Source organism: Nilaparvata lugens, chromosome 8 (genome assembly GCF_014356525.2).
Source record: "Nilaparvata lugens isolate BPH chromosome 8, ASM1435652v1, whole genome shotgun sequence".
Taxonomy (NCBI): Eukaryota; Metazoa; Arthropoda; class Insecta; order Hemiptera; family Delphacidae; genus Nilaparvata; species Nilaparvata lugens.
The window spans coordinates 13,614,903-13,640,125 of record NC_052511.1 but is presented as its reverse complement, the minus strand read 5'-3'; the positions used below and the strand labels follow the sequence as shown (position 1 = coordinate 13,640,125).

The window sequence follows — 25,223 nt, the reverse complement described above, 5'->3', positions numbered from 1 at the left end:
ACAGCAGAGTTCTCAAGTTTAAGGTAAGCCTACTGGTAAAACTCATCCTTACTGAAAATTCCTAGTAATTTTTCCGAAATTCATTATTAAAACTGTTAGATAATATTTTTCATCAATATTAAACCATATAGAGAAAACATTAGGCCCACTCAAGATTGAATCTTCGAATGTTTTCTCTATGATTTAACTATTTTCAGAGCAATATTTTGTTGTGAAAATGCCGGCAAACCGACTTCAAATTTGCCGCTATACACTATATTATAGTAGTAGCCTAGATACATTACCTGACTTAATTCAGAGTGAAAATTTTATTGTGAGACAGGTAATATATTAATTTTAATAATATAAGTCATGAGCCAAAGTCTGTTGTATGCTTTTTAGGAGTGAAGTAAACTTTAGAAGTCTAGAGTGCAAGATAAATTACTTTTAACATGGCTCTTTCTCAAAGAAGGAGAGGTCTGATGCTCTATCCTCCACTAATCACTCCCACTACCTAGCTACCTATCTCTCCTTCTTTTGTGTCTGAGTAAGAAAGCTTTGTAACACGACGCGGCAACACTCCCCTCCATCTATTGCTGGCAATGTTCCAAGTAGTGTACTGGTCAGCAGGTATATTGGTTTGTGTATGTTTTAACAGATATGTTTTCATCACAAGAACATGAAGCAAAATGACATGGCGCATCCAATTGTGCACAGGATGTCTGTCTGTGTCTACGCTACAAACTGTAGAGGGAGAAATGGGTTTCTCCTCTTCATGTTAAAAGTAATTTATCTCGCACTTTAGTTTACAGTACAGTATTACGTGTCTGCTAAGTCTTATGAGTCAGGCCCCTACGTTCAACAATATGCAATGGCTGAGAGCCTAAAGGCATAATACATCAGTACTCATAATTCGTGATTAACATTATCAAGGTTTGAATCTCGGTCAATGACATTTTTTTTGTCGATGAATTTCAACTTTTATAAGCTATTTTTTATATTAGTTACTGTACTTACTTTTTTTTAAAATTTCAATCATTTTTTTAGATATATTTTGAGTTATTTGAGACAAAACTGTGAAACATGCAATTATATTAATTTTTTCATCACATTATTTCAAAATAGTAATGAAAATTCTATTCATCCATTTATCCATGAGATATTGCATGGGGCGCAAAGCACAAAGTGCCCGGTGCAATATCTCATGGATAAATGGATGAATTATTATTTATTTTGGAAGTATTATTTATAATACTGTATTATAAGGCCAGATTGCACAAAAGTCTGTTAAATATTTGAGATTAAATGTCATGAGAACCAATCAGAATAGACCGTAGATACAAACAATTTGAATGAACATTTGACCTCTCAGAAAAAAGTAGTAGAATCTGCTAGAGGATTCATGTTCTCAAACAATCATAACTGCACATTCAACTTCTATTTAAATAATAAAGAATAAAGTAATAGAGATTTGTTGTATAAAAATTATAATGATTGTATAATTTATTTTATGTGAAAAACAAAGAATTAACTGTCAATAATGCTTATTTTTTATAATTTAATATGTATTTATGTATCTAGTATAATTAAATAGGTATTTAAACTATCAATAAATGATCATTTCTATAACTTGATATGAATTATTTTGTAGTTTTGATACCGAACAATAGAATACAATGATACTATCATAACCTCATTAACATTGTATGATTTATAGTAGCATAACCTTAAAATTTTGCTTTCAAAATTGCCAACTTAACATTTTTTTTTTGTGTGGCGAAAAATAGCGTTTGCAACACGGGCAAAAATGTTTTTCCGGCTCTCAAACGCTTCAAGTTCTCGACTTTGTCTCAAACTTGAAAACCGAGATCTCGAGCCGGAAAACGTACATTTTCGACCCTAGGTACGAAATATACTATTTCCTACAGTTACGTTGAAAAGTGGCCATTGCTGCACTGATTACAGAACGCAAAGAATCACTTTTCCGCTCTAGTGTGGGAAAAATTTTTCTGCACTCCAGATTTGCAACATGGCAACGCAAAATACTTAGTAGGTTATATGGAGCAACAGTGCAGCAAAATCAAAATGAAGTTGGTAACAGTGACTGGGCTGCTATAGTGAGCAGAGGTGCAACGAAGCACAACGAGCACCTTATTAAGTATATATTATAACCAAGGACAAAATTTTTATTCAATTTGACAATAAATTAAGGTTTTTATCAATAATAAAACTACACAGAAAAACATTTGATGCATTTCAGGCAATTTTACCCATAATTACCCACTTTTCATATTCAATGGTAACTGTAGGAAAAACTTAATGTGAAATACATGCGCAAAGTTCCTCTGCTGCACTCAAGAAACCATTCCGCCCTCGCCTACGGCTCTTCTAAACGTTTCTTTCGGTGCAGCAAACTGTCACTTTGCACACTAGTTGCACAAATAACTATTTCCTACAGTTACATTGAAAAGTGGCCATTGCTGCACTGATTACAGAACGCAAAGAATCACTTTTCCGCTCTAGTGCGGGAAAAATTTTTCTGCACTCCAGATTTGCAACATGGCAACGCAAAATACTTAGTAGGTTATATGGAGCAACAGTGCAGCAAAATCAAAATGAAGTTGGTAACAGTGACTGGGCTGCTATAGTGAGCAGAGGTGCAAGGAAGCACAACGCGCTAATTATTACATTATATATTATAACCAAGGACAACGAGGACTTAAGGATTTTAGGATTAAGGTTTTTATCAATAATAAAATTACACAGAAAAACATTTTATGCATTTCAGGCAATTTTACCCATAATTACCCACTTTTCATATTCAATGGTAACTGTAGGAAAAACTTAATGTGAAATACGTGCGCAAAGTTCCTCTGCTGCACTCAAGAAACCATTCCGCCCTCGCCTACGGCTCGGGCGTAAACGTTTCTTTCGGTGCAGCAAAGTGTCACTTTGCGCACTAGTTGCACAAATAACTATTCCCGCACTAGAGCGGAAAAGTGATTCTTTGCGTTCTGTGATCAGTGCAGGAATGGCCACTTTTCAAGGTAACGGTAGGAAAAAATTCTTTTATGGACTGTTTCCTGAAAAAATACTATTTAACTGAACTATATATATATAGAATAATAATGCCAGGTTGAGCTGGATTCGCAGCCACAAATGAAAGTGCCCGGCACAATAAAAATTTAATTTCAAATATTTTTGATTAAAATTTTCCTTTTCTGCACTCAGCATGCCCAGCAAATATAAATTAATTCAATTTGAACTTATGGGAATAATAATCTATATATATAAAAGCGAAATGGCACTCACTCACTCGCAGAACTAAAAATCTACCGGCCCAAAAACGTTCAAATTTGGTAAGTATGTTCAGTTGGCCCTTTAGAGGCGCACTAAGAAATCTTTTGACAATATTTTAACTTTAAGGGTGGTTTTCAAGGGTTTTAAGTTCTTTTAGCATGTATATTCTTCTTATTCCAATATCTTAAAATTAATTGAAATGTCCATACCATATGTTAATATAGAACTATAATCTAGAGAGAGAGTACCTCTTCGAAACAGTTGTTCTGGTAACTAAATTAAAAATTTTGTCAGGTTGGCATTAAGTTGAGTTGACTTTGTTAGGTTGGCACCAAGTTGAAGATTGAAATGCATTAAATTTATCCAGGACCTCCTAAATACCAATTTATCCAGTTAGCCAAAATTAGCGTTTTCTCAGCTTTTCTGCGTTTCCTCACCTTTTTCAATAATTATTGATGGAAATATATTTTAAAAAAATTCAGTACACAGGTTTAGCTGAGGTGGAAGAATTTTGTTCGCCAAAGATACGCCGATATAGTAACAGGTGTATTTCTAGATCAAATTGACATAATACGTTCAAATTCGGTACAGAGTTTCCGCTGTCTACATGCAGTCGAGCGAAGCGAGCCCGCTGATCTCATTTTTGGACGATCCAGTCGGGGGTCCAGGGGGCGGAGCCCCATGGCTAGACGGATATTGCGAGCGAAGCGAGCCTGACGGCTAGTTGAATCATATTATCACTCTACCGGGCACTTTCACTGTCATGTGAATTATCAAATTACGTGAATTCAAGATAAAAGAAACTATTTAAAAAAAGAAGAGCTCCCTCAATCAAGATTAGGAAGAGGAAAATACAAAACACTTGCAGTAACAAATAATCTATTCAATTATTAATCTATTCAATTATTATGGACATTTTTGTCCATTGATATTATGTATTTTTAGAATTCTATTGCAAATGAAAATTTTTTAGAATATATTAATAGATTAGGTTCCGGTTAAATTTTAATCATGATCAATTCCAAGAGAACCAATAGGGAAGCCATCTTCTCAAAAACGCCTTCTCGGTTAAATTAGATTGGTTCTCATTAAATTAATTACGGTTGAAATTTAACCGGCTTCTGTGCAACCGGGCCTAGAATTTATTTAATGAAAAAGGCATATAAAGCATAGCTCGGTAGTAAATGCGACATGTCATTGAGTTGAAATGAGTTATACAAAAATAAGTAAAAAAGTTCTATAGATTCTTCATAAGATCAATCCAGAAACAGAACACAAAGCTGAATCAAATTCGGCTAGATACTTCATAGCATACATGAAGCTTATAGGTAGTATAATGGAATGAGAGGAAATATGTATCATGTTATTATCACACAAGTATTTATTCATCATTTACAATCACTTAAGGACAAAAAACAGATAACAGTCCAAAACTTCTTTTCATCCCAATTTCATAAAATAAATTATCCAAATAAAGGTTATGTGCGACTTTACAAAGTATTATGAAGATAGGTTAGGTATTAATTATTATCTATGCAATGTAATCGTCATTACACATGGAACGTGTTGAGAAATGAGGATGCTTATTCGAGAATATAGTTTTATTGAAGATGCAGAAAGTAGTTTTTCAACTCGAATAGGATCATCAATGAATCAAACCTACTGTCAAATTAGGCTATCATTTTTGAAGAAAAATGTTTATAATCTTACTTTAGAATAATAGTAAACTTTGAGTTACACAAATTATCCGTTTGGATCGCTACTGCAGTTAGCTAATAGCAGATGGTTTTAGATGAGTCGTTCACAATCCAGAGTTATTAAAATAATAGCATTTCAGAAGGCTAAAACAACATTGTGAATACCCCTAATATGTTGAAAGTGCATAAATAAATTTGATATTGAGATATTACGTTCAATTTTTGACGTAATTAGAATACTACGGTATGCTTGCTATGGTAGTGGAGCTTGAACTATGACAACCAAAACAGCAGGATTTGGGTATTGTTATGTGTTATTGAATAAGTAGACGATTAGTAATTCGACAAGTTGTTTATTAATTAGACAAATAGACATGTAGACAAGAAGACAAAACAGTTCAGGTCATACATAACATCCTAACCAAACCATTCACACTGGCTTGGCCCGCGCTTCCTTCTCTTGTTGCCAACTCAAGCATGAATCAGTACCAACATACAACATGCTCTTTTTTTATATGAATGATATTAAACGTATATAATTATAAATATATAACTGACATTGTCATTAGACCATTATACATTGACAGACTGACATACAAAAATAGACATACATTGACTAAAATACAAAATGGTTGGCAAGTGACATAAACAAAAATAACCTCATAGTTAAAATAAAATAGAATAGAATAATACACTAGTATGATAAGATACAGGTACCTACTGATTCATACTTAAGTTGGCAACAAGAGAAGGAAGCGCGGGCCAAGCCAGTGTGAATGGTTTGGTTAGGAGGTTATGTATGACCTGAACTGATTTTTCTTCTTGTCTACATGTCTATTTGTCTAATTAATAAACAACTTGTCAAATTACTAATCGTCCACTTATTCAACAACACACAACAGGCATGGGTATGGAAGAGAGCGGCAATGGATAGGGATGGATGGAGGCGTAGTTTGGTTGAGGCCAGAGTCCGATTTGGGCATTAGCGCCATTGGAGAGGGAGATTACATGGCTTATAGCTAAGCTTTCAGACAATCGTGCTTGAAGGTATTTTCCCTGCGTGCTTTCCCTTCATATGAATCTTTAAATTTCCAGATCTAGCGGTAGTATAGTTACAAAGTTCACAGCTGAAAGGCTTTTCTTTAGTATGAGTACTGATATGCGCTTTCAAATTACTGGAAGTAGCAAATGTCCTGTCACAAACGTCACAGCTGAAAGGTTTTTCTCCCGTATGTGTTCTCATATGTATTTTCAAATGACTTGATATAACGCACTTATAGTTACAAAATTCACAACTAAAAGGTTTATCTTCTGTATGCCTTCTCATGATATGTGATTTCAAAGAATTTGATTGAGCGCATTTATAGTCACAAAAGTCACAACTGAAAGGTTTATCTCCCGTATGTGTTCTCATATGTGTTTTCAAATGACCTGATAAAACGCACTTATAGTTACAGAATTCACAACTCAACAACTTATCTCCTGTATGAGCTGTCATATGTAATTTCAAAGAAGTTGATTGAGCACATTTATAGTCACAAAGTTCACAACTGTAAGGTTTATCTCCTGTATGTGTTTTCATATGTGATTTCAAAAGACTTGATAGAACGCATTTATAGGTGCAAAATTCACAACTGAAAGGTTTATCGTCTGTATGGGTTTGGAGCATATGAAATTTCAAAGAACTTGATTGTGAGCACGCAAAGTCACATAATTGACAGCTGAACGGTTTTTCACCTGTATGACGCCTCATATGCTTTTTCAAATCACTGGCAGTAGCACAAGTGTGATCACAAAATTCACAGTGGACAGATCTTTTGCCTGCATGCAATTTGAGATGAGATCTCAACTGTCTTGATTGCGTGCATTCGAATTCACAAAACTCACAGCTGAAACGTTTTTTCTCCGAATGAACCACACCAACTGATCGATCTGCAGACGTTCCCACTGAGGAGTTTGAATTTGCACAGTTGATGTCCACTTCACCCACTCCAGAGGCATTGGTAGACCTAGATGTACTGGACGTAGAAGGCCAAATCTCGGGCTCACTCTTCACTGCGCTCAAGTCAAGTTCCTCTAAACAATTTTCACCCTCTTGCTCACCTGAAAAAAATTGAGAATTATAATATGATCTAAGGTAAATGTGGATTGTGATTCATGGGACTGCAATGAAATACAGAATTAATTACGATCCTCTTATCCACACAACTGTGGATAATTAATAATTAACTTATCAAAATGAAAGTGAAAAATAAATTCGTATGGCTTTTGTTGGTGAGGAGTCCCTTGCAAAATGGTAGTGGAAAATCTAAAGATAGAGAGGAAGATAATTGGAAAGATGGTTGAATCATCAACTTTCATACAATAAGCAAGGTGAATTGATCAACCATGTACGGCTGGATTGAATTTATTTTCAGACTATTAATAATTGTCCTTCAATGTTGTTTTCCATCACGAACTGCTTATTATTAAATCACATTTTACTTTCCTTGCCCTATAGGTAAGGAAAGTATTGCTTTCCAAAAAAATTTAAGGTACCTTAATTTCATGTTTTCTATACGTTTCATAACTTTCCTTGCCCTATTACCATAGGTAAGGAAAGTATTGCTTTCCGAAAAAAATTAAGGTACCCCAATTTCTAAATTTCTATAGGCTTACGTTTCAAGGTCCCCTGAGTCCAAAAAAGTGGTTTTTGGGTATTGGTCTGTATGTGTATGTGTGTGTGTGTGTGTGTGTGTGTGTGTGTGTGTGTGTGTGTGTGTGTGTGTGTATATGAGTGTATGTGCGTGCGTCTGTGTACACGTTATCTCATCTCCCAATAAACGGAATGACTTGAAATTTGGAACGTAAGGTCCTTACAATATAAGGATCCGACACGAACAATTTCGATCAAATGCGATTCAAGATGGGGGCTAAAATGGCGAAAATGTTGTCAAAAACAGGTTTTTTTGCGATTTTCTCGAAAACGGTTCAAACGATTTTGATTAAAGTTATACCTGAAATAGTTATCGATAAGCTCTATCAACTGCAAAAGCCCCATATCTGTAAAAATTTCAGGAGTTCCGCCCCATCTACGCAAAGTTTGATTTTAGATTCTCAATTATCTGGCTTCAGATACAATTTAAACAAAAAAATTGAGTGGAATAGATTGAGCATGAGAATCTCTACAATTAATGTTCAGTAACATTTTCACCTAAAATTAAAAATAAACTCGAAAATCGAGAAAATGTGATTATCCAATAATTGCAAACTGTTGGCAACTGTTGATTCTATTAAATGATTCACTATGAAGAGATAGCAGACTTCGTGTGTCTCCAGCGTTATTGCCCAGTCACCAGCTGGCTCAAATCTTTGAATAGTAGACTTGAGATGCGCGGGAACACTAGCGTCAGGTGATAAATTTTCATAAAGGCCAGGAAAGTTGTGAGTGCGCCACACCAGATTTATTCTATTAAAAAGAACGACTAGCAGTCAAATAACAGTCATATGACTGCTAGTTGTTCTTTTTAATAGCAAAAAGTGATTGAATAATATTGTCATCTGAAAATATGTGAAACCCTAATACTAATATGGATAAAGTAAGAGAGGGAACCAAATGGAGCGAAGAGAGGGGGACTTTGTTCTCACTTATAATTAAAAGTTTGTGGGCTAGTTAAAAAATCTGGTGTGGCGCAGTCACACAACTTTCCTTGCCGTTATGAAAATTTATCACCTGACGCTAGTGTTCCCGCGCATCTCAAGTCTACTATTCAAAGATCCAAGCCAGCTGGTGACAGGACAATAAGGCTGGAGATACACGAAGTTTGCTATCTTTTCATAGTGAATGATTTAATAGAATCAACAGTTGCCAACAGTTTATAATTGAAATAATAACATTTTCTCGAATTTCGAGCTTATTTTCAATTTTAGGTGAAAATGTTACTGAACATTAATTGAAGAGATTTCCATGCTCAATCTATTCCACTCAATTTTTTTGTTTAAATTGTATCTGAAGCCAGATAATTGAGAATCTAAAACTAAGGACTTGTGGCAGTTGGTAGAGCTCATCAATGACTATTTTAGGTATAAATTTGATCAAAATCGTTGGTGCCGTTTTCGAGAAAATCGCGAAAAACCCTGTTTTTGAGAACATTTTCACCATTTTATCCGCCATCTTGAATTGCATTGGATCGAAATTGTTCCTGTCGGATCCTTATATTGTAAGGACCTTAAGTTTCAAATTTCAAGCCATTCCGTTAATTGGGAGATGAGATATCGTGTACACAAACGCACATACACTCATACACACACACACACACACATACAGACCAATACCCAAAAACCACTTTTTTGACTCAGGGGACCTTGAAACGTATAGAAATTTAGAAATTGGGGTACCTTAATTTTTTTCGGAAAGCAATACTTTCCTTACCTATGGTAATAGGGCAAGGAAAGTAAAAACTTGAAGTTGCAAAAATTAACCAATGCTTAGCGTCTTCCACCTGGGATTTCCCCTATCTTTCTCCAATGACATTTTTATGTGGACCTGGCTATAGTTTAACCTTTTCGTTTCCATCACAAATTATGCATACTTAAACACACAATTACTCTAAAACTAAGCATAATAAATACTGACGTAACTTTGGCAATGTCATGAGAATAATTGTTGGAGGATGACAATTTATTGTGTTAATTAATTTGAAAATTGGTCAAAGATATCTTGTAAACGAAGTACTCAAGTCGAGAAATTCACAACTTGAATTTTTCATGTCGAGAAAAATTTACTGAGAAAAATGTTTGTGTTTTATTATTCGTTTGTAGAGAATGTAAAGAATTAATTGAATTTTTTTTCAATTGAGACTAGGCCTTTTTTCTGAAATTCTGCTGAGAGTTGAACATACGCGCGCATCTACCATTCTAATCTGGCGCTAAAGGAGCCACACTTGAAAGGCAAGATGAAGGTAGCTCTGTAAGGAGCTTGAAAAAATACAGGAAGTATTATTTGTTGATTTTATCGGATAGAAAAATTGGATTCCACGAAGTATTTAGATAATTTGATCTTATTGATCTATTGACAACACTTTCGGTTCTCACAAGCATGCGATATAGTCGAGATATTTTATCTGTAGAACAGCTGTTTCGACGACTTTTAAAAATTTATCAAATTTCACAATTTTTATACAAAGGTAAATGTACTCTGAAAACAATATACAGAGTGAGTTATATGTATGGGAACCCTTCAATAAGTGGAATACTGTCATACTTGTGGCTATGATACTGTTGTAGATACTGTAACATTCAGGATAAGTTATCGGTCGAATACCCCACCATTTGACATACAACTGAATTTCAGCCCTTTATAAGGGGGTGACTTAGGGGTTGTAACTAGAATATTTCAAATGTAAACTCCCACTGTGTGGTAAATTATTTTTAAGTTATTTTTATAACAAGAAAGATGGCATCAATTAAAATGTTCTATGATACTTGTATCCAAAATGGCAGCTTATTGAAGTTTTAGTTTTTAAGGAAATGAGGGGTTGTAAATCAAATATTTCAAAAGTTAACACCAATTGTGTGACACATCATTTTTAAGGCCTTTCTAAAACAAGGAAGATGACATCAATAAAAATATTCTATGATACTTTTATCCAAAATGGCGGATGATTGAACTTTGTCAATTATTTCTTTAAAAATTAAAACTTCAATCAGTCGCCATTTTGGATAAAAGTATCATAGAATATTTTTATTGATGTCATTTCTCTGGCTTCGAAAAGGTCTTTAAAATAATGTGACACACAATGGGTGTTTACATTCAAAATATTTGAGTTACAACCCCAAATTGTTGCAATCTTTCTTGTTTTAAAAAGACCTTTAAAATAATGTACCACCCAATGGGTGTTTACAATTGAAATATTCGAGTTACAACCCCTAAGTCACCCCCTTACGAGGGGTTGAAATTCAGTTGTACGTCAAAAGGTTAGTTTGAACAATAACTTATCCTGAAAGTTACAGTATTAAGCCGTGTCCACAATGAACAAATGTTCGACAAACATGGTTTTTAAAACAGTTTGGGCAAATTCTATTATGTTTGACAAACAATGTTTGCCCGTGGCCAGTGTGGATGCGTCACCAAACAAAATATTTGTAGGCTAAGTGAGGAGAACAGGTTTTATGTTTTACAGCTGTCAACACTGAAAATGTTTGGAAAAACAGTAATTTTTTGTTTGAAGAACAATGATTGTCCAAACTTTTTAAAATGTTTGTCCCTGAGCTCAACAAACATGTTTGCCGAACATGTATGTCGAACATTTGTTCAGTGTGGACACGGCTTTATATCTACAACAGTCTTCGACTTATTGAAGGGTTCCCTTACATATGACTCACTCTGTATACAATAGTAATGATCGTAGTTTTAAATATATAGCCGCCATTCGTAATAATTACGATGTTATTCCCCTAAATTATTCTCGTTTAAGAATGAGGCGTGCAGTTCAATGTGCAAATAATTTGTGTGAGTTTAACACACCAGATTTTTCTGGACTTTGATTCATTCGTTTCAAAGATTCAATAAATTGATAATGTTTTCCTCATTTTCACAGTCTCTGCACTTTCACGATAATAGTGATTCAAGAAGTATTAAAGTAACTCAGTTTTCTGCGTAAAAGTAGAACCCTGCGCAACCACTCAATTCATTGGAAATTTTATTGTCTTTCAATTCTTTAGAGAAACCTTTTTTCAAAATAAAACCAGAAGTTTTCAAAATAAAATGGAAAAAATGAAAAAAGTCCAAAAATGTAGGGCTTTTAGGGGCAAAGCCGCCCTTTGGCGCGTCAGAAAATTACAGATTCTAATTCAGCGCCCCAAAATACACATAAAACCGACGAGAAAAATTCTTTCTGGGCTGTTTCCTGAAAAATGACCAATTGACTGGACTATTATTATAATTAATGGAATATTATATAACTATTACTATTATATTAAGGACTATTATGGACTATTATTGTTTTATATAATGGACTATTATCATAATAATTACTGTTTAAGCGATTCACAGCCACCAGTGACAGAGAAAGTGCCCGGCACAGTTAAAATTTAATTTCCAATATTTGTTATTAAAATTTTTAATCAAAAATATTGAAAATTTAATGTTCCTTCACAGACAGCACTCAGCATGGTCTAGGGATTATAAATTGATTCCATTTGAACTCATGGAAACAATTCATTAAAATTCTCACTCTACCGGTTACTTTTACTGTCACTAGTGTGTGGGAATTAATCTTAACATGTAAAATCTCAACTTACGTGAATACAAGAAAAAATTTATTTCCTATGAAAAAAAGAAGAGCCCCTTTGGTCAAGTTCACGAAGAGGAAAATACAACACATGACGTAACATTTAATCTATTCAATTATTATGTTATTAGTTTGTCCATTGCTATTATATATTTTTAGACTAGTATAAACTAGATTGGAACTTGCATAGCTCGGTAGTATGCGACATGCCATATTCGTTTTAAAGAGTTAAAATAAGATATACAAAAATAAGTAAAAAAGTTCTATAGAGTCTCCAAAAGATCAATCCAGAAACAGAACACAAAGCTGAATCAAATTCGGCTAGATACTTCATAGCATACATGAAGCTTACAGGTAGTTATAAACAATTGAATGAGAGGAAATTATGTATCATACTATTATTACACAAGTATTATGAAGATAGGCTAGGTATTAATTATTATCTATGCAATGTAAGCGTCATTAAACATGAAGCATTTTGAGAAATGAGGATGCTTATTCGAGAACATAATTTTATTGAAGATACAGAAAGTAGTTTTTTAACTCGAATAGGATCATCAATGCATCAAACCTAATGTCAAATTATCCTTGTAGAAGAAATATTAAGCTGTTTCCATTATTTTTACCAATACTGTATAATATGTTGAACGTGTATGAATAAATCTGATATTGAGATATTAAGTTTAATTTTTCGACGTGATTAGAATACTACACTTGAAAATGGTATTACATAGAAGCATGTTATGATGTTGTGTCAATAAAAATGACCTAGTCCTACTTGAAGGCTCATTTTACAAAAAAAGAATATAATATAATAAACTGGCTGTCAAGTTAGAGTGGCAGGAGAGCTAACAGACTGGTTTGGCGTGGCGCGTGGCTTGAAGCAGGGAGATTGACTGGCACCAATGTTCTTCAATTTGTCTCTGCAACACGCTATTAGGAGGACGTCAGTGGTAGGAGTGGCACATTGATGATCAAGTCGACAAAAATACTTGGATATGCAGATGATATAGGCATACTTGGAAAATCTCTTGCAGCCGTTTAAAACATAGCATTCGAGTTGGAGCAAAGCGCATCAGAGGTTGGTCTGAAGATCAATGTCAACAAAACTAAAGTATTACTTCAATCTAGACAAAACAGAAATCGGCTTGGGCAAATGTGGTGGAAAGAACTATGAAGTTGATGACAGTTTCACCTACTTGGGCAGTTGTGTGTCCAATTGTAATGAGGAGCAAACAGTGGTTCATAAACGTATTCTCGCCGCCAATCGTACATTCTTCTCTCTACTGAATATATTCAAGAATAGAAATGTACACCGGATATGTGAAACAAAACTATATGAAAGTATAATGAGAAAGGTGGTTTGCTATGGCAGTGAAGCTTGGACTACCACAACCAAAAAAGCAGGAGTCTTGGATGTGTTTGAAAGAAAAATCCTGAGAAGAATTCATGGACCGGTATGCGAGGATGGACAATAGCGCATAAGAACCAATGCCGAGTTAACAGAACTTTATGCAGAGCCTCAACTATCAGTCCACATAAGATTGATGCGCCTCCATGGTCAGGGCATGTGCAAATAATGCTCGAAGCACGAGTGCCAAGGAAGGTGTTTGTCGGTCAGCCTGGAGGAAGACGACCTGTAGGGAGACCAAGGAAGCGATGAGAGGATTGGGTGAGGAAGGATGCTGAATTGTGTGAGGGGATGGAAGAGAGCGGCGATGGATAGGGATAGATGGAGGTGTAGTTTGGTTGAGGCCAGAGTCCGATTTGGGCTTCAGCGCCATTGGAGAGGGAGATTACCTGGCTTATAGCTAAGCTTTCAGACAATTGTGCTTGAAGGAATTTTCCCTGCGTGCTTTCCCTTGATATGATTTTTCAAATTTCCAGATCTAGCGGTAGTATAGTTACAAAGTTCACAGCTGAGAGGCTTTTCTTTAGTATGAGTAATGATATGCGCTTTCAAATTACTGGAAGTAGCGCATTTATAGTCACAAACGTCACAACTGTAAGGTTTTTCTCCCGTATGTGTTCTCATGTGTAATTTCAAATCATTTGATATGACGCACTTATAGTTACAAAATTCACAACTGAAAGGTTTATCTTCTGTATGCCTTCTCATAATATGTGATTTCAAAGAATTTGATTGAGCGCATTTATAGTCACAAAAGTCACAACTGAAAGGTTTATCTCCCGTATGTATTCTCATATGTGTTTTCAAATGACTTGATGAAACGCACTTATAGTTACAGAATTCACACCTCAACAATAATTTATCCCCTGTATGTATTCTCAGATGTAATTTCAAAGAAGTTGATTGAGCACATTTATAGTCACAAAGTTCACAACTGTAAGGTTTATATCCTGTATGTGTTTTCATATGAGATTTCAAAAGATTTGATAGAGCGGATTTATAGCTGCAAAATTCACAACTGAAAGGTTTATCTGTATGGATTTGGAGCATATGTGATTTCAAAGAATCTGATCGTGAGCACGCATAGTCACATAATTGACAGCTGAACGGTTTTTCACCTGTATGACGCCTCATGTGCTTTTTCAAATCACTGGCAGTAGCACATGTGTGATCACAAAATTCACAGTGGACAGATCTTTTGCCTGCATGCAATTTGAGATGTGATCTCAACTGTCTTGATTGCGTGCATTCGAATTCACAAAACTCACAGCTGAAACGTTTTTTCTCCGAATGAACCACATCAATTGATGGATCTGCAGACGTTCCCACTGAGGAGTTTGAATTTGCACAGTTGATGTCCACTTCACCCACTCCAGAGGCATTAGTAGACCTAGATGTACTGGACGTAGAAGGCCAAATCTCCGGCTCACTCTTCACAGCGATGAAGTCAAGTTCCTCTGAACAATTTTCATCCTCTTGCTCACCTGAAAAAAATTGAGAATTATATGATCTAAGATAAATTTGGATTGTGATTCATGGGACTGCAATGAAATACAAAGATCCTCTTTTCCACACAACTGTGGATAATTAATAATTTACTTATCAAAATGAAAGAGGAAAATCTAAAGATAGAGTGGAAGAGAATTGGAAAGATAGATTAATCTTCAACTTTCATACAATAAGCAAGGTTTATTGATCAACCATGTACGGCTGGATTGAATTTATTTTCTATTTATTTTCAAACTGTTAATAATTGTACTTCAATGTTGTTTTCCATCACTAACTGCTTATTATTAAAAACATATTGCTATTGTGTACGTTCTGTGTACAGAAAATTTATCCAGTTCCAATCGTAAATTGTTCCATCACGTGACTAGTGCAAAATGTTCTCATGGAATGCCATTTCAAAATCGTTGGTTCAAGCTTTTGGCGTGCACATATAAAGTTGATTTACACTAAAATGTGTCGTTTACTAGCTGCGTGAATGAAGAAAGGCTGTTTTACAAACTTACCGTCTAGAAAAGTGTGCATTTCTGCATTTCTTTTATTCCATTACTCTAAAATGTTCTATACAGAAAAATTCATTTAATGAATGGTTATCAAACATCATATTGTTGGTTATGTAAAAATAAATTCGTATGGCTTTTGTTGGTTATGTATTCTATGGCTATGCTATGGTAAACAAACAACTATCAGCGCATGTGCAGAGAAGCAAGCAGACTACAATAATCGACCAATGAGAGCTCAGAAAGTTGGAACTGTACCAGGTCGGACAATTTACCACGCTTCGACTGTGGGGCAGGATTTTGAAACTGGAACTGGTTTCTGATACAGAATCTGTCAAAACTCTTCCCATGGAACGCGGAACTTTTTACCTATAGTGAGGTCCACGTTATAATGGCAGTGAAGAAAGATAGAAGAAAAACGTTGCCAAGTCTTTCCATTTTGCCACTGAGTGTACACAGCTATTACTCAATTCATCCCATTAAATTTGATCTAACAATAATCATCATTTCCTTGATAAAATAATCAATTTAATGTCAAATTAATCAAGAGAATATATATTTTTTCATAATTTGATTCAAAAATTTGCTTTCATAACTGAGATCAGATTTTATTTTTATACAAATCTGAAATGGCGGCTAATTTGAAAAGCTGTGATACAACAATCTGAATTTCAAAACAATAGAAATTAAGTTATTTGGTAGGTATTCTACTCCAATTTCTTTCAAAGATAATAGAAAAATAGAAATCCTATCAAAAAAAGGAATTTTAATTTAAATAGTTCTGAAATAACATTTCAATATTATTTATACCAGTACGAGTAGGTCTAACCTATAAGTGTAGCCCAACTGAAGCATGGAGGGAGTCTAGGATGGCTAGTTATCAACTTTTAAAATGTCATTTCAGGTATTTTAATTTGTGTTTCTCATACGGTATGTCTAAAAATTATTTTATTGTTTCAAAAATACATTTTAAATCAATTATACGACTTGTGTACTCAAGTATTTTGATAGAATGAAAAAAAAATGGCGGCTGAGAACTGTTTGTCTACTTTCGTACAGTCACTGTCAAAAGTAAAAATAAAATATACTGGAAAACTGACAACATTGCAAAGCAAGAAAGAGATAGCGCTATCTGTTTTGTTGTATGATAGGAAAGGACAGCAACAGTATTGTCAATCGTACACTGCCATTATAACGTGGACCTCACTATAGTAAATTGTGAATCGGACAATTTACCACATTCCATGTACACAGAACGTGCCCAATAAAAAGAACAACTAGCAGTCAGATAGGAGTCATCTGACAGCTAGTCGTTTTTTTATAGCAAAAAGTGATTGAATAATATTGTCATCTGAAAATATGTGAAACCCTAATAATGATATGGATAAAGTAAGAGAGGGAACAAAATGGAGGGAAGAGAGAGAGAGAGAGACTTTGTTTTCACTTAAAATGAAAAGTTTGTGGGCAAGTAAAAAAACCTTGAAGTTGCAAAAATGAACCAATGCTTAGCGTCTTCCACCTGGAAGTTTTCCTATTTTTCCCCAATGCCATTATAACGTGGACCTGACTATAGTTTAACCTTTTAGTTTCCATCACAAATGATGCATACTTAAACACACAATTACTCAAAAACTAAGCATAATAAATACTGACGTAACTTTGGCAATGTCATGAGAATAATTGTTGGAGGATGACAATTTATTGTGTTAATTAATTTGAAAATTGGTCAAAGATCTCTTGTAACCGAGGTACTCAATTCGAGAAATTCACAACTTGAATTTTTCATGTCGAGCAAAAGTTACTGAGAAAAATGTTTGTTTTTTATTATTAGTTTGTAGAGAATGTGGAGAATTAATTGAATTTATTATTTTTAATCATGAGACTAGGTCTTTTTGCTAAAATTTTGCTGAGAGTTGAACATATGCGCGTATCTACCATGCTAAGCTGGCGCTAAAGGAGCCACAGTAGTAAGGCAAGATGAAGGTAGCTCTGTAATGAGCTTCCTTCTTCTAGGAACTCTCAACAAGCCTAATTAATATTTTTGCAAAGGCAATGATATCAGTCCGCGAACCATACCTTGCCTAGATGCTTTTTCAAGGACACGTAGGCAAAGATAGAGAACGACTACTGTAAAATAGAGATTAGGACATAATTTCTTTCATTTGGATATTTTTACTTCTACTTAAATCGGATAGAAAAATTGCAAGACGTATTTGTTGATTTTATCGAAAAGAAAAATTGGATTCCACGAAGTATTTGTTGATTTGATTTCCTTGATCTATTAAAAACACTTTTGAATCTAACCCAAACATGCGATAGAATGCATAACCTAGTGGACCTAAGTTTATTTACTCGCTCAAAAAGTAGAGACAGAATGGTGGGTACATATCATTGTTATAAGCAAATACGGGTATTACCTGGCACTGTTTCCCTGAAGAATATCTGGTGATTACCCTGGCTTGTGATATGATGGACGAAGCCGTCATCATTAGTTGAAGACCATGTTTCTTGGCTGCTATAATTTTCCTGCTTCACAACTTCTGTTTCCATCTGCAAATATTGACATAGCAACATAATTAAATAAATTAATATGTTATATTGCAATTTAAAAAATGAAAAATAACAAAATAATTTGCAAAATATTGTACAAAGTTACCCTGTAACTGCAAAAGCAAGTCTCAGAATAGGGATAAAAATCTAATCACTGTCAAAGCATAGGCTATTATATTTCTGAAAAGTAATAAACAAAACACTATGTATTTCTCTTCTTTGACTTAGAATGTCTCTTAGAAGGCTGGCTTACTCATGATTTGATATCTATCAATAGAATTAAATATCAATACCTAGATAATTAATATCAATTTATATTAACATTAGATTTAATATATTACAATGCATCAGTCTAAATAGTAAGTTTGATCTTGTATTTATTTTTTTCAATCTGTAAAATCATAATTTTTTGTAAACTCAATGTACTTTACTTTTGTAACTCAATGTACAATAGGCGATAGCCTAGCGACAATTATCAACAATGTTCTATTCTAGTATAGTAATAGAGTTGACAAATGATTCATTTCAAAATGGTAAATTTATGAAAAATTGAGAGAGGAACAGTGATTCAATGAAAATTTATTTTTAAAGTTTTTGGCTAAGCCTGCTGTCTTCTGCCAATAATAATTACTGTGAATAACTTGTGCCTGTATTAATACATAAATAAATCACCTGCTGCGGATCAAAGTCCATATCGATCTCCTCTTTGATGTCAACTCCTCCACTATCAGATTCACCCTGTAATCATACTAGAAAATAAATACTTATAAGACACTTTATATAATATATAGATAAAAGCGAAATGGCACTCACTCACTCACTGACTGACTGACTCACTCACTCGCAGAACTAAAAATCTACCGGACCAAAAACGTTCAAATTTGATAGGTATGTTCAGTTGGCCCTTTAGAGGCGCACTAAGAACGGATTTGGAAAAATTTCCAAAGATACGCCCAAAATCTGCGTTTTTCCAGCGTTTTTTTTTTTGCTTTTTCTCAGATTTATCGAGAACAAATGAACAGAAATTGTTCAAATTTAGTACAGAAGCTAAGCTAGGGTGTAATAAAGTTGCGTTGTAAGGAATTTGCAATAAGGTCAAAGATACGCCCAAAATTAGCGTTCTCCAGCGTTTTTTTTTTTGCTTTTTCTCAGATTTATCGAGAACAAATGAACAGAAATTGTTCAAATTTAGTACAGAAGCTAAGCTAGGGTGTAATAAAGTTGAGTTAGAAGGAATTTGCAATAACGTCAAAGATACGCCCAAAATTAGCGTTTCCTCAGTTCTTTCATCAAGTAATAGACACAAAATGTTCAAATTTGGTACAGAGGTTTAGCTAGGGTCTAAAAATTTTGTGATGAGGTGACTTTAATATTTCATCAAAGACGCCCAAAATCAGTGTTTTTCTCAGCTTTTCTGCGTTTTCTCAGTACTTTGACTTTCTGATGAAATGAAGCATGCTCAAATGAAAAATGCAGGCGAGCGAAGCGAATCCGCTGATCTCAATTTCGGACGATCCAGTCGGGGGTCCAGGGGGCGGAGCCCCCTGGATAGACGGATAGCGAAGCTGGATGGCGAGCGAAGCGAGCCTGACGGCTAGTTTCTTTATAATTTTTACAAGGAAGCACTGATCAGGAGAGAAAAACTAAGGATACTCATTATACTATAAAAACACTTCATTCACATGAGCTACTTTTTAATTAATAAAACAATATAAAAATTCTTAAAGCACCCTTTATTTTTAAAAAACTTTAAAATAGTTTGACTACAAGTTTTGGTGATTATTTGGTGGAAAAAAAATTGTCATCCATTTTATAACCTGACGATGGTGTGATAACCGAAACAAGTTGCTAAACTATTTTAATTTTTTTTGAAAATTAAGGGTGCTTTAAGATTTTTATATTGTTTTATTCCTTGTACTATTTCTCTCCCAAATTTAGATAACATTTAAAAAGTCCGAAATAGGGTTATGATTTCACTTAACAGACAAACGAGCTATTAAAAGGAACGCGCCTTAAATTGTAATACGGAATTACACGTAATTTTAATTTTAATAACTAATTTTAATAACTTATTTTAATTTTGATAACTTATACTGTATTAAGCTATTTATTAACGAATGCGAGTCTTTTTAGATACTATTTATTCAGCATAGGTCTGTCTATAGCTATCTTCTAACGAGATAGATATAGTATCTTGTCATTTCACCCCCCCCCCCCCGCACCAATACAGAAAATATAAAATTATTTAGAGGCAGATATCCCAGTTCATAATATACGCCTTGCTTCCTCAGTCAATACTATGAAATCTTCAACATTTTCCGTAAACTTATAGGCTCAACCATTGCAGTGCCTAACTATGAGTCTAATAGCATAGAGAAAGAATAGCCTAAGTACATATCCCATGGTATAGGGAGTTTAAGTCGTAACTTTTATTGTTATCTCAAACCGATAGTCCATGTAGTTCTTTCCCTTGAAGCTGTGTGACACTGGTAGTCTCTCTTATTGTACCGTTCATACACTCTCACCCGGCCAAAACAGTAAGAATCGACAATAATCAACAGTAATTGGCGTGAGATAACAGTAAAAGTTACGACATAAACTCCCTATACCATGGGATATCTACTAACGCTTTTGTTTCTCTATGCTAATAGTCTGTTGGTCTGCTCCAGTCACAATTCGGGTAAACCCCAATTCATAAAGTGCTGTACCACTATGTCCACGGCCTGATCCTGCTCAATTTGGTCCATTCACATTCCAACATCAAATCCAGCCACACTCTCACCCACCAAATACCCATTCACATACTGAGTGGGATATTGTCAAGCCAATCTTCCCTCCAGCTCTAAGCAGTGAAAAATCCTTTTTAGTTATTTTTCCTTTATCACAGATGTGATAAATCACGGATGTCTTGATATCAGTGATATCAGTGATATAGATGTGATTATCACGGATGTCTTGATATCAGTCTCTTTATTCCGAGGACTGGTATATAACTGAGAATGAGCAGTTGCAAAGAATTATTTAGTAAGAACTAAGTAATTGGAATTTAGTAAGTTGTGCGTGCATCGATATAGGTCTACGTTCAAATTCTCTTAAGAGAGCACGTGGGTTTGGCGTGGCGCGATGGATTTTCAACCGGTTGGAATTCCATCGAGCCTCGTCGCTCCACCAAAATACGAGCGCGATTCACCATTCACGTCGTTCCAATGGCACGCTACCGTGCCATTTGGCTTGTTGGAACGCTCGTCAGTGGCCAGCTTTATAATCATAGCCATACAACAGCCGTCGGTAGATAGTAGACAAGAGTGTGTGCTGTTCCATAACCGCCCATGTATTTTATTCTAAACGCCCCAACTAAAAATAAAATGACTGTTCTGTGTGTAACCATTCAGTCGTGCCTCCTCAGGTTGAAGACTTACATGCTCTAAAGACATTGCTTTGTTTCGAATTATTGTGCTATCTTTGGTGTTTAAAATTAATTGATTTTTTATAATTTATTTATTTTGCATCGCGCCTCCTCAGGTGTGCATCCAGCTAAAGTTTGTCATGAGATGCATACAACTATTTGGCGGTACGAACTTCGCCGGGCCAGCTAGTCAAACAATAATTCTAAATATTGCTTAACTGAATTCAAATGAGTTCTGTGACACTTTTACAAACACAGATAACAACCTTTGTGAATAGTACCAATAGAGGTTCTAATGCATTCAGCAACAACAAAAAATTGAGCAATATACCTAACTTTTTCTAATTGTAGAAAATACATACCTGAGTTATGGCTGAGATTACAAGTGAAGGCGATTCATCTTCCTTGTTATTTGTTGTAAATTCGTGATCTCCGAATCTACCTTCTATCTCCTCGATCTTGATCTGTGAAAATAAAACAAAAATCCTTGGAGTGATCATAGATAACCACCTGTTTTGGAAGCAACACAGAGACCACATAGGTGTGGTGGTCCCACAAAGTATAGTATAAATTGTAGTATGAAATGAATTTTGGGTGGCACTCTAGATAGGACTCGGTCATTCAGACAACACACGACAAACGTCTGCTGCAAAGCTGAGGACCAGGCGATATCAGCCTCCCTTATCCAAGATTAGAAAATTACCTGTTCACTGAATCTCCAACTTATTCAGAGCACTAACCTAGAGACTAGCTATACTGCCGTGCAGATCTAAAATAGGATTGGTTCTTATAGGAACAATACCCATATTATATGCGGATACCAGTGATGTCCGAGTGTAATGCAAACTTGAACAGCAGTGTTCGTGCATACCGAGGGTGACACTAAAATCTGGTGTCACACCTAGAAATATTCGATGAGTGTACGATTTCCTTGTCCGACCCATTGCAATAAAACCTATAAGTTTTGACAAATAAAAAAAAATTTCGAGATGAGCAGCACTCTTGAAGCCCTGACAGCCTCAAGACGTCTAGAAAAAAGGTAAGGTTTTAGACTTGCCCTAGAAAAAAGTAAGCAAGACATCTTAATGGATACCAGTCAATAAGTTCTGAATCAGCTTAATTTATACTAATCAAATTGTAGCAAGCAAGAACACTGCTCTTGAACAATGACAACGGGGCGTTTAAATTCCTCTGTAATTACGGCAATAGGTACTTTTTATCATTTCAAGAGCACAATCAAGTGCCAAGTAGGCCCAAATAGGAAAATCAACAGTAACGTAGCCAGGATTTTGAAATGGGGGGGGGATTATTTAAAAGTTTTTAACTGCACCAGTAGAATTTGATGAGCAAGGGTGATTTTGGCCTCTTTTTCGGTCTCGTGGGGGGAGGGGTTGTAACGTGGAAAATTCACTACGCCACTGACCATTCATAATATTCCATTCGATTCATTTCATACTTCAATCAGTCTTAACAACAAAGTTTTCGGTTACCTATGTGATCTCATTATTTCCTGTTGGTTTCAAATTTTAAACTAACAACGTAGGTAAAATAATTATTTCAAGTTATGGTATACTTACATTTTTATCCATTTAATAATTTTGGTAGGCACAAAGGAGATAGATTGGTTCACTTTAATGAATTGAGTTTTTATATAATTCTAATCTTGGAATTAAAACAATTTATTTGCCAATCAACGGCGGGGAATGTATGAAAACATGAAAAGATCAAACAATGAGAATGACAGATGATTATTGACGAACGAATAAACAAAGATGACCTTGAACAACCTTTTGTCGTGGAACGATAAGAATCGTTCCGCATTCCACTCTGAATAATTCCAAAGTAATACGCATGCGCTGGATTAACCAATTGAATTTATACGCGCGAGTAGCCATAGAATTTAAAAAATGCTGTTAATAAAGCATTCTCGGTTATCCGGATGTCCGCTGGGTGATTAGTAACGATAAAACCTCGGTGCTCATCACCATAGTTGTATAGTTACTGTAATAATAATAATATCTATTCTGTATTTCAAGCAGCTAATTGGTGCAGTTGAATATTAATGATTAAAATATTTTTATTTCAGTGTATCTAATTAAATTACCGTACACAATATGATGTCTATTTCAAGTAGAATGTGAATGAAAGATTAGTGTATACAAGTCATATTACTTTTTTTAGGGCTACTCTTTCAAATAGGAAAGAATAAAAATCAAAGTAAAATTTGATTGATTAAATTATTTTATTCTCAAGCATTATCATCGAGAAACCATTAAACCATGACTCATTTGATTTAATAGGTGTTTATAATGTTTTAATGAAGTGGAAGTGGGCAGGTCACGTCGCTAGATTGGAGGATGCCAGGTGGACGAAGAGTCTAACTTTGTGGAAGCCCAGCTGGAGGAGAAGGAAAATTGGACGACAGCGATTCAGATGGGAAGACGACATTGTGAAAGTGACTGGGGATAGGTGGGCAGTGTATGCAAAGGATAGAGATAGATGGAGGAACCTGGGAGAGGCCTATGTCCAATAGAGGACCTGGTTTCCACAAATAAAATGATAAGAACATTTTTGCATTTTCTTTTTATTTAATCTTGTATACTAATAATTGAGTTTGGACTATTTGAAAAAAGCTAGCTAATTCAGTAATGTTATTTAATATTTTCAGTTTAGCAAAGATGTTCATTCTTTCTACATATTATTTTGTATTATTGTATAGTGTTGGGAACCAATAAAGGCTTTTATTATTTATTATTATAATGTTTTAAAAGAGTGTATGGATGTTTATAATAAAAATGTGATTCTCATATTATTATGAATAGTCTCTCATTTCAGATCAATGTATCTACCATATACTTACTGCCTCATAAATTATTATAAATGCACATTAGAAGCATATTGCAAAATAAATAACTACTATACCTACTTCCTAATATCTTTCAATAATAATCTTTAAGTTCTTGAACTTTGTAGAACTGTTAAAATGTCATTGATTTTTCATTCTATTGAAGGGGGCTGAGATGGCTCAGTACCTAAGAGGTATAGGATAAATGTTATTATTTTCACTATTTTTTCTTATAAAAATAACTGATAGATGTGATTCCAAATGAGTAATTTGATTGAATTATTGAATTATTATGGATTATCTTGAACATCTTGAAGTCATGCCTAACTGGGTGCCTAAGGTGGTGTCATTGGGTGGAGCCCTGTGAATTCTGAGGTAACTCAAGGTTCAATTCTGGGGCCAATCCTGTTCATCGTGATGGTTAACGACATGGATGACAATGGTGCAACTCTCCTGTTGGCTGCTGTCTGCTGGCATTGACCTTCAGCAGGTGTTGGAGAAGTCGGCAGAGCATCTGCGGTCTTCTTCCACATGGTTCCTGCTAAATCGTTTCCAGATAAATGAGAGCAAGACACAAAACATCATCTGTAGTTTGTCGCGAAGCCTGTCTCATGTTCTGGAATCTGTGAAGCTGCTAGGCTTTATGCTGGATTGAAAGATCAGTTGGGCCAGCCACATCCAGCAAGTGACTGTCCCGAATCTGTTTACTTTTGCTCAAGCCGAGGGGACATGTGACGGAGGCATATATCTGGTCATGG

At 34.9% G+C, this 25,223-nt stretch overlaps 1 protein-coding gene across 5 annotated transcripts; it reads right to left on the bottom strand.

Annotated features, from left to right (window-relative positions):
- Positions 1–5,137: 5,137 nt before the first annotated feature.
- On the bottom strand, positions 5,138–25,204 carry LOC111058352 (gastrula zinc finger protein XlCGF57.1). 5 transcript variants are annotated; one of them, XM_039433992.1, is made up of 6 exons: positions 23,198–25,204; positions 21,983–22,084; positions 18,887–18,952; positions 18,082–18,214; positions 14,777–15,142; positions 5,138–7,079 (listed from the first exon to the last, which is right to left on the bottom strand). In XM_039433992.1, the coding sequence occupies exons 1-6, from the start codon at positions 23,207–23,209 to the stop codon at positions 6,004–6,006; spliced, it is 1,755 nt and encodes a 584-aa protein (XP_039289926.1). In that variant the 5' UTR covers positions 23,210–25,204; the 3' UTR covers positions 5,138–6,003. The 5 variants fall into 5 exon arrangements, with proteins under 5 accessions (XP_039289926.1, XP_039289925.1, XP_039289927.1 ...); XM_039433991.1 differs by lacking the exon at positions 23,198–25,204 and having other exon boundaries at positions 21,983–22,939; XM_039433993.1 differs by lacking the exon at positions 23,198–25,204 and having other exon boundaries at positions 18,887–18,963; positions 21,983–22,938.
- Positions 25,205–25,223: the final 19 nt, after the last annotated feature.

What these genes read in the sequence shown, in the direction of transcription:
- LOC111058352 (XM_039433991.1), bottom strand. Translation starts at nt 22,159, where the DNA reads ATGTGGTCTCTGTGTTGCTTCCAAAACAGGTGGTTATCTATGATCACT. An exon ending in TGGACTTTGATCCGCAGCAG is followed by an intron (nt 18,215 to 18,886) that starts GTGATTTATTTA and finishes CAATATTTGCAG; the next exon opens with ATGGAAACAGAAGTTGTGAA. An exon ending in GCACATGAGGCGTCATACAG is followed by an intron (nt 7,080 to 14,776) that starts GTGAAAAACCGT and finishes AATTTTTTTCAG; the next exon opens with GTGAGCAAGAGGGTGAAAAT.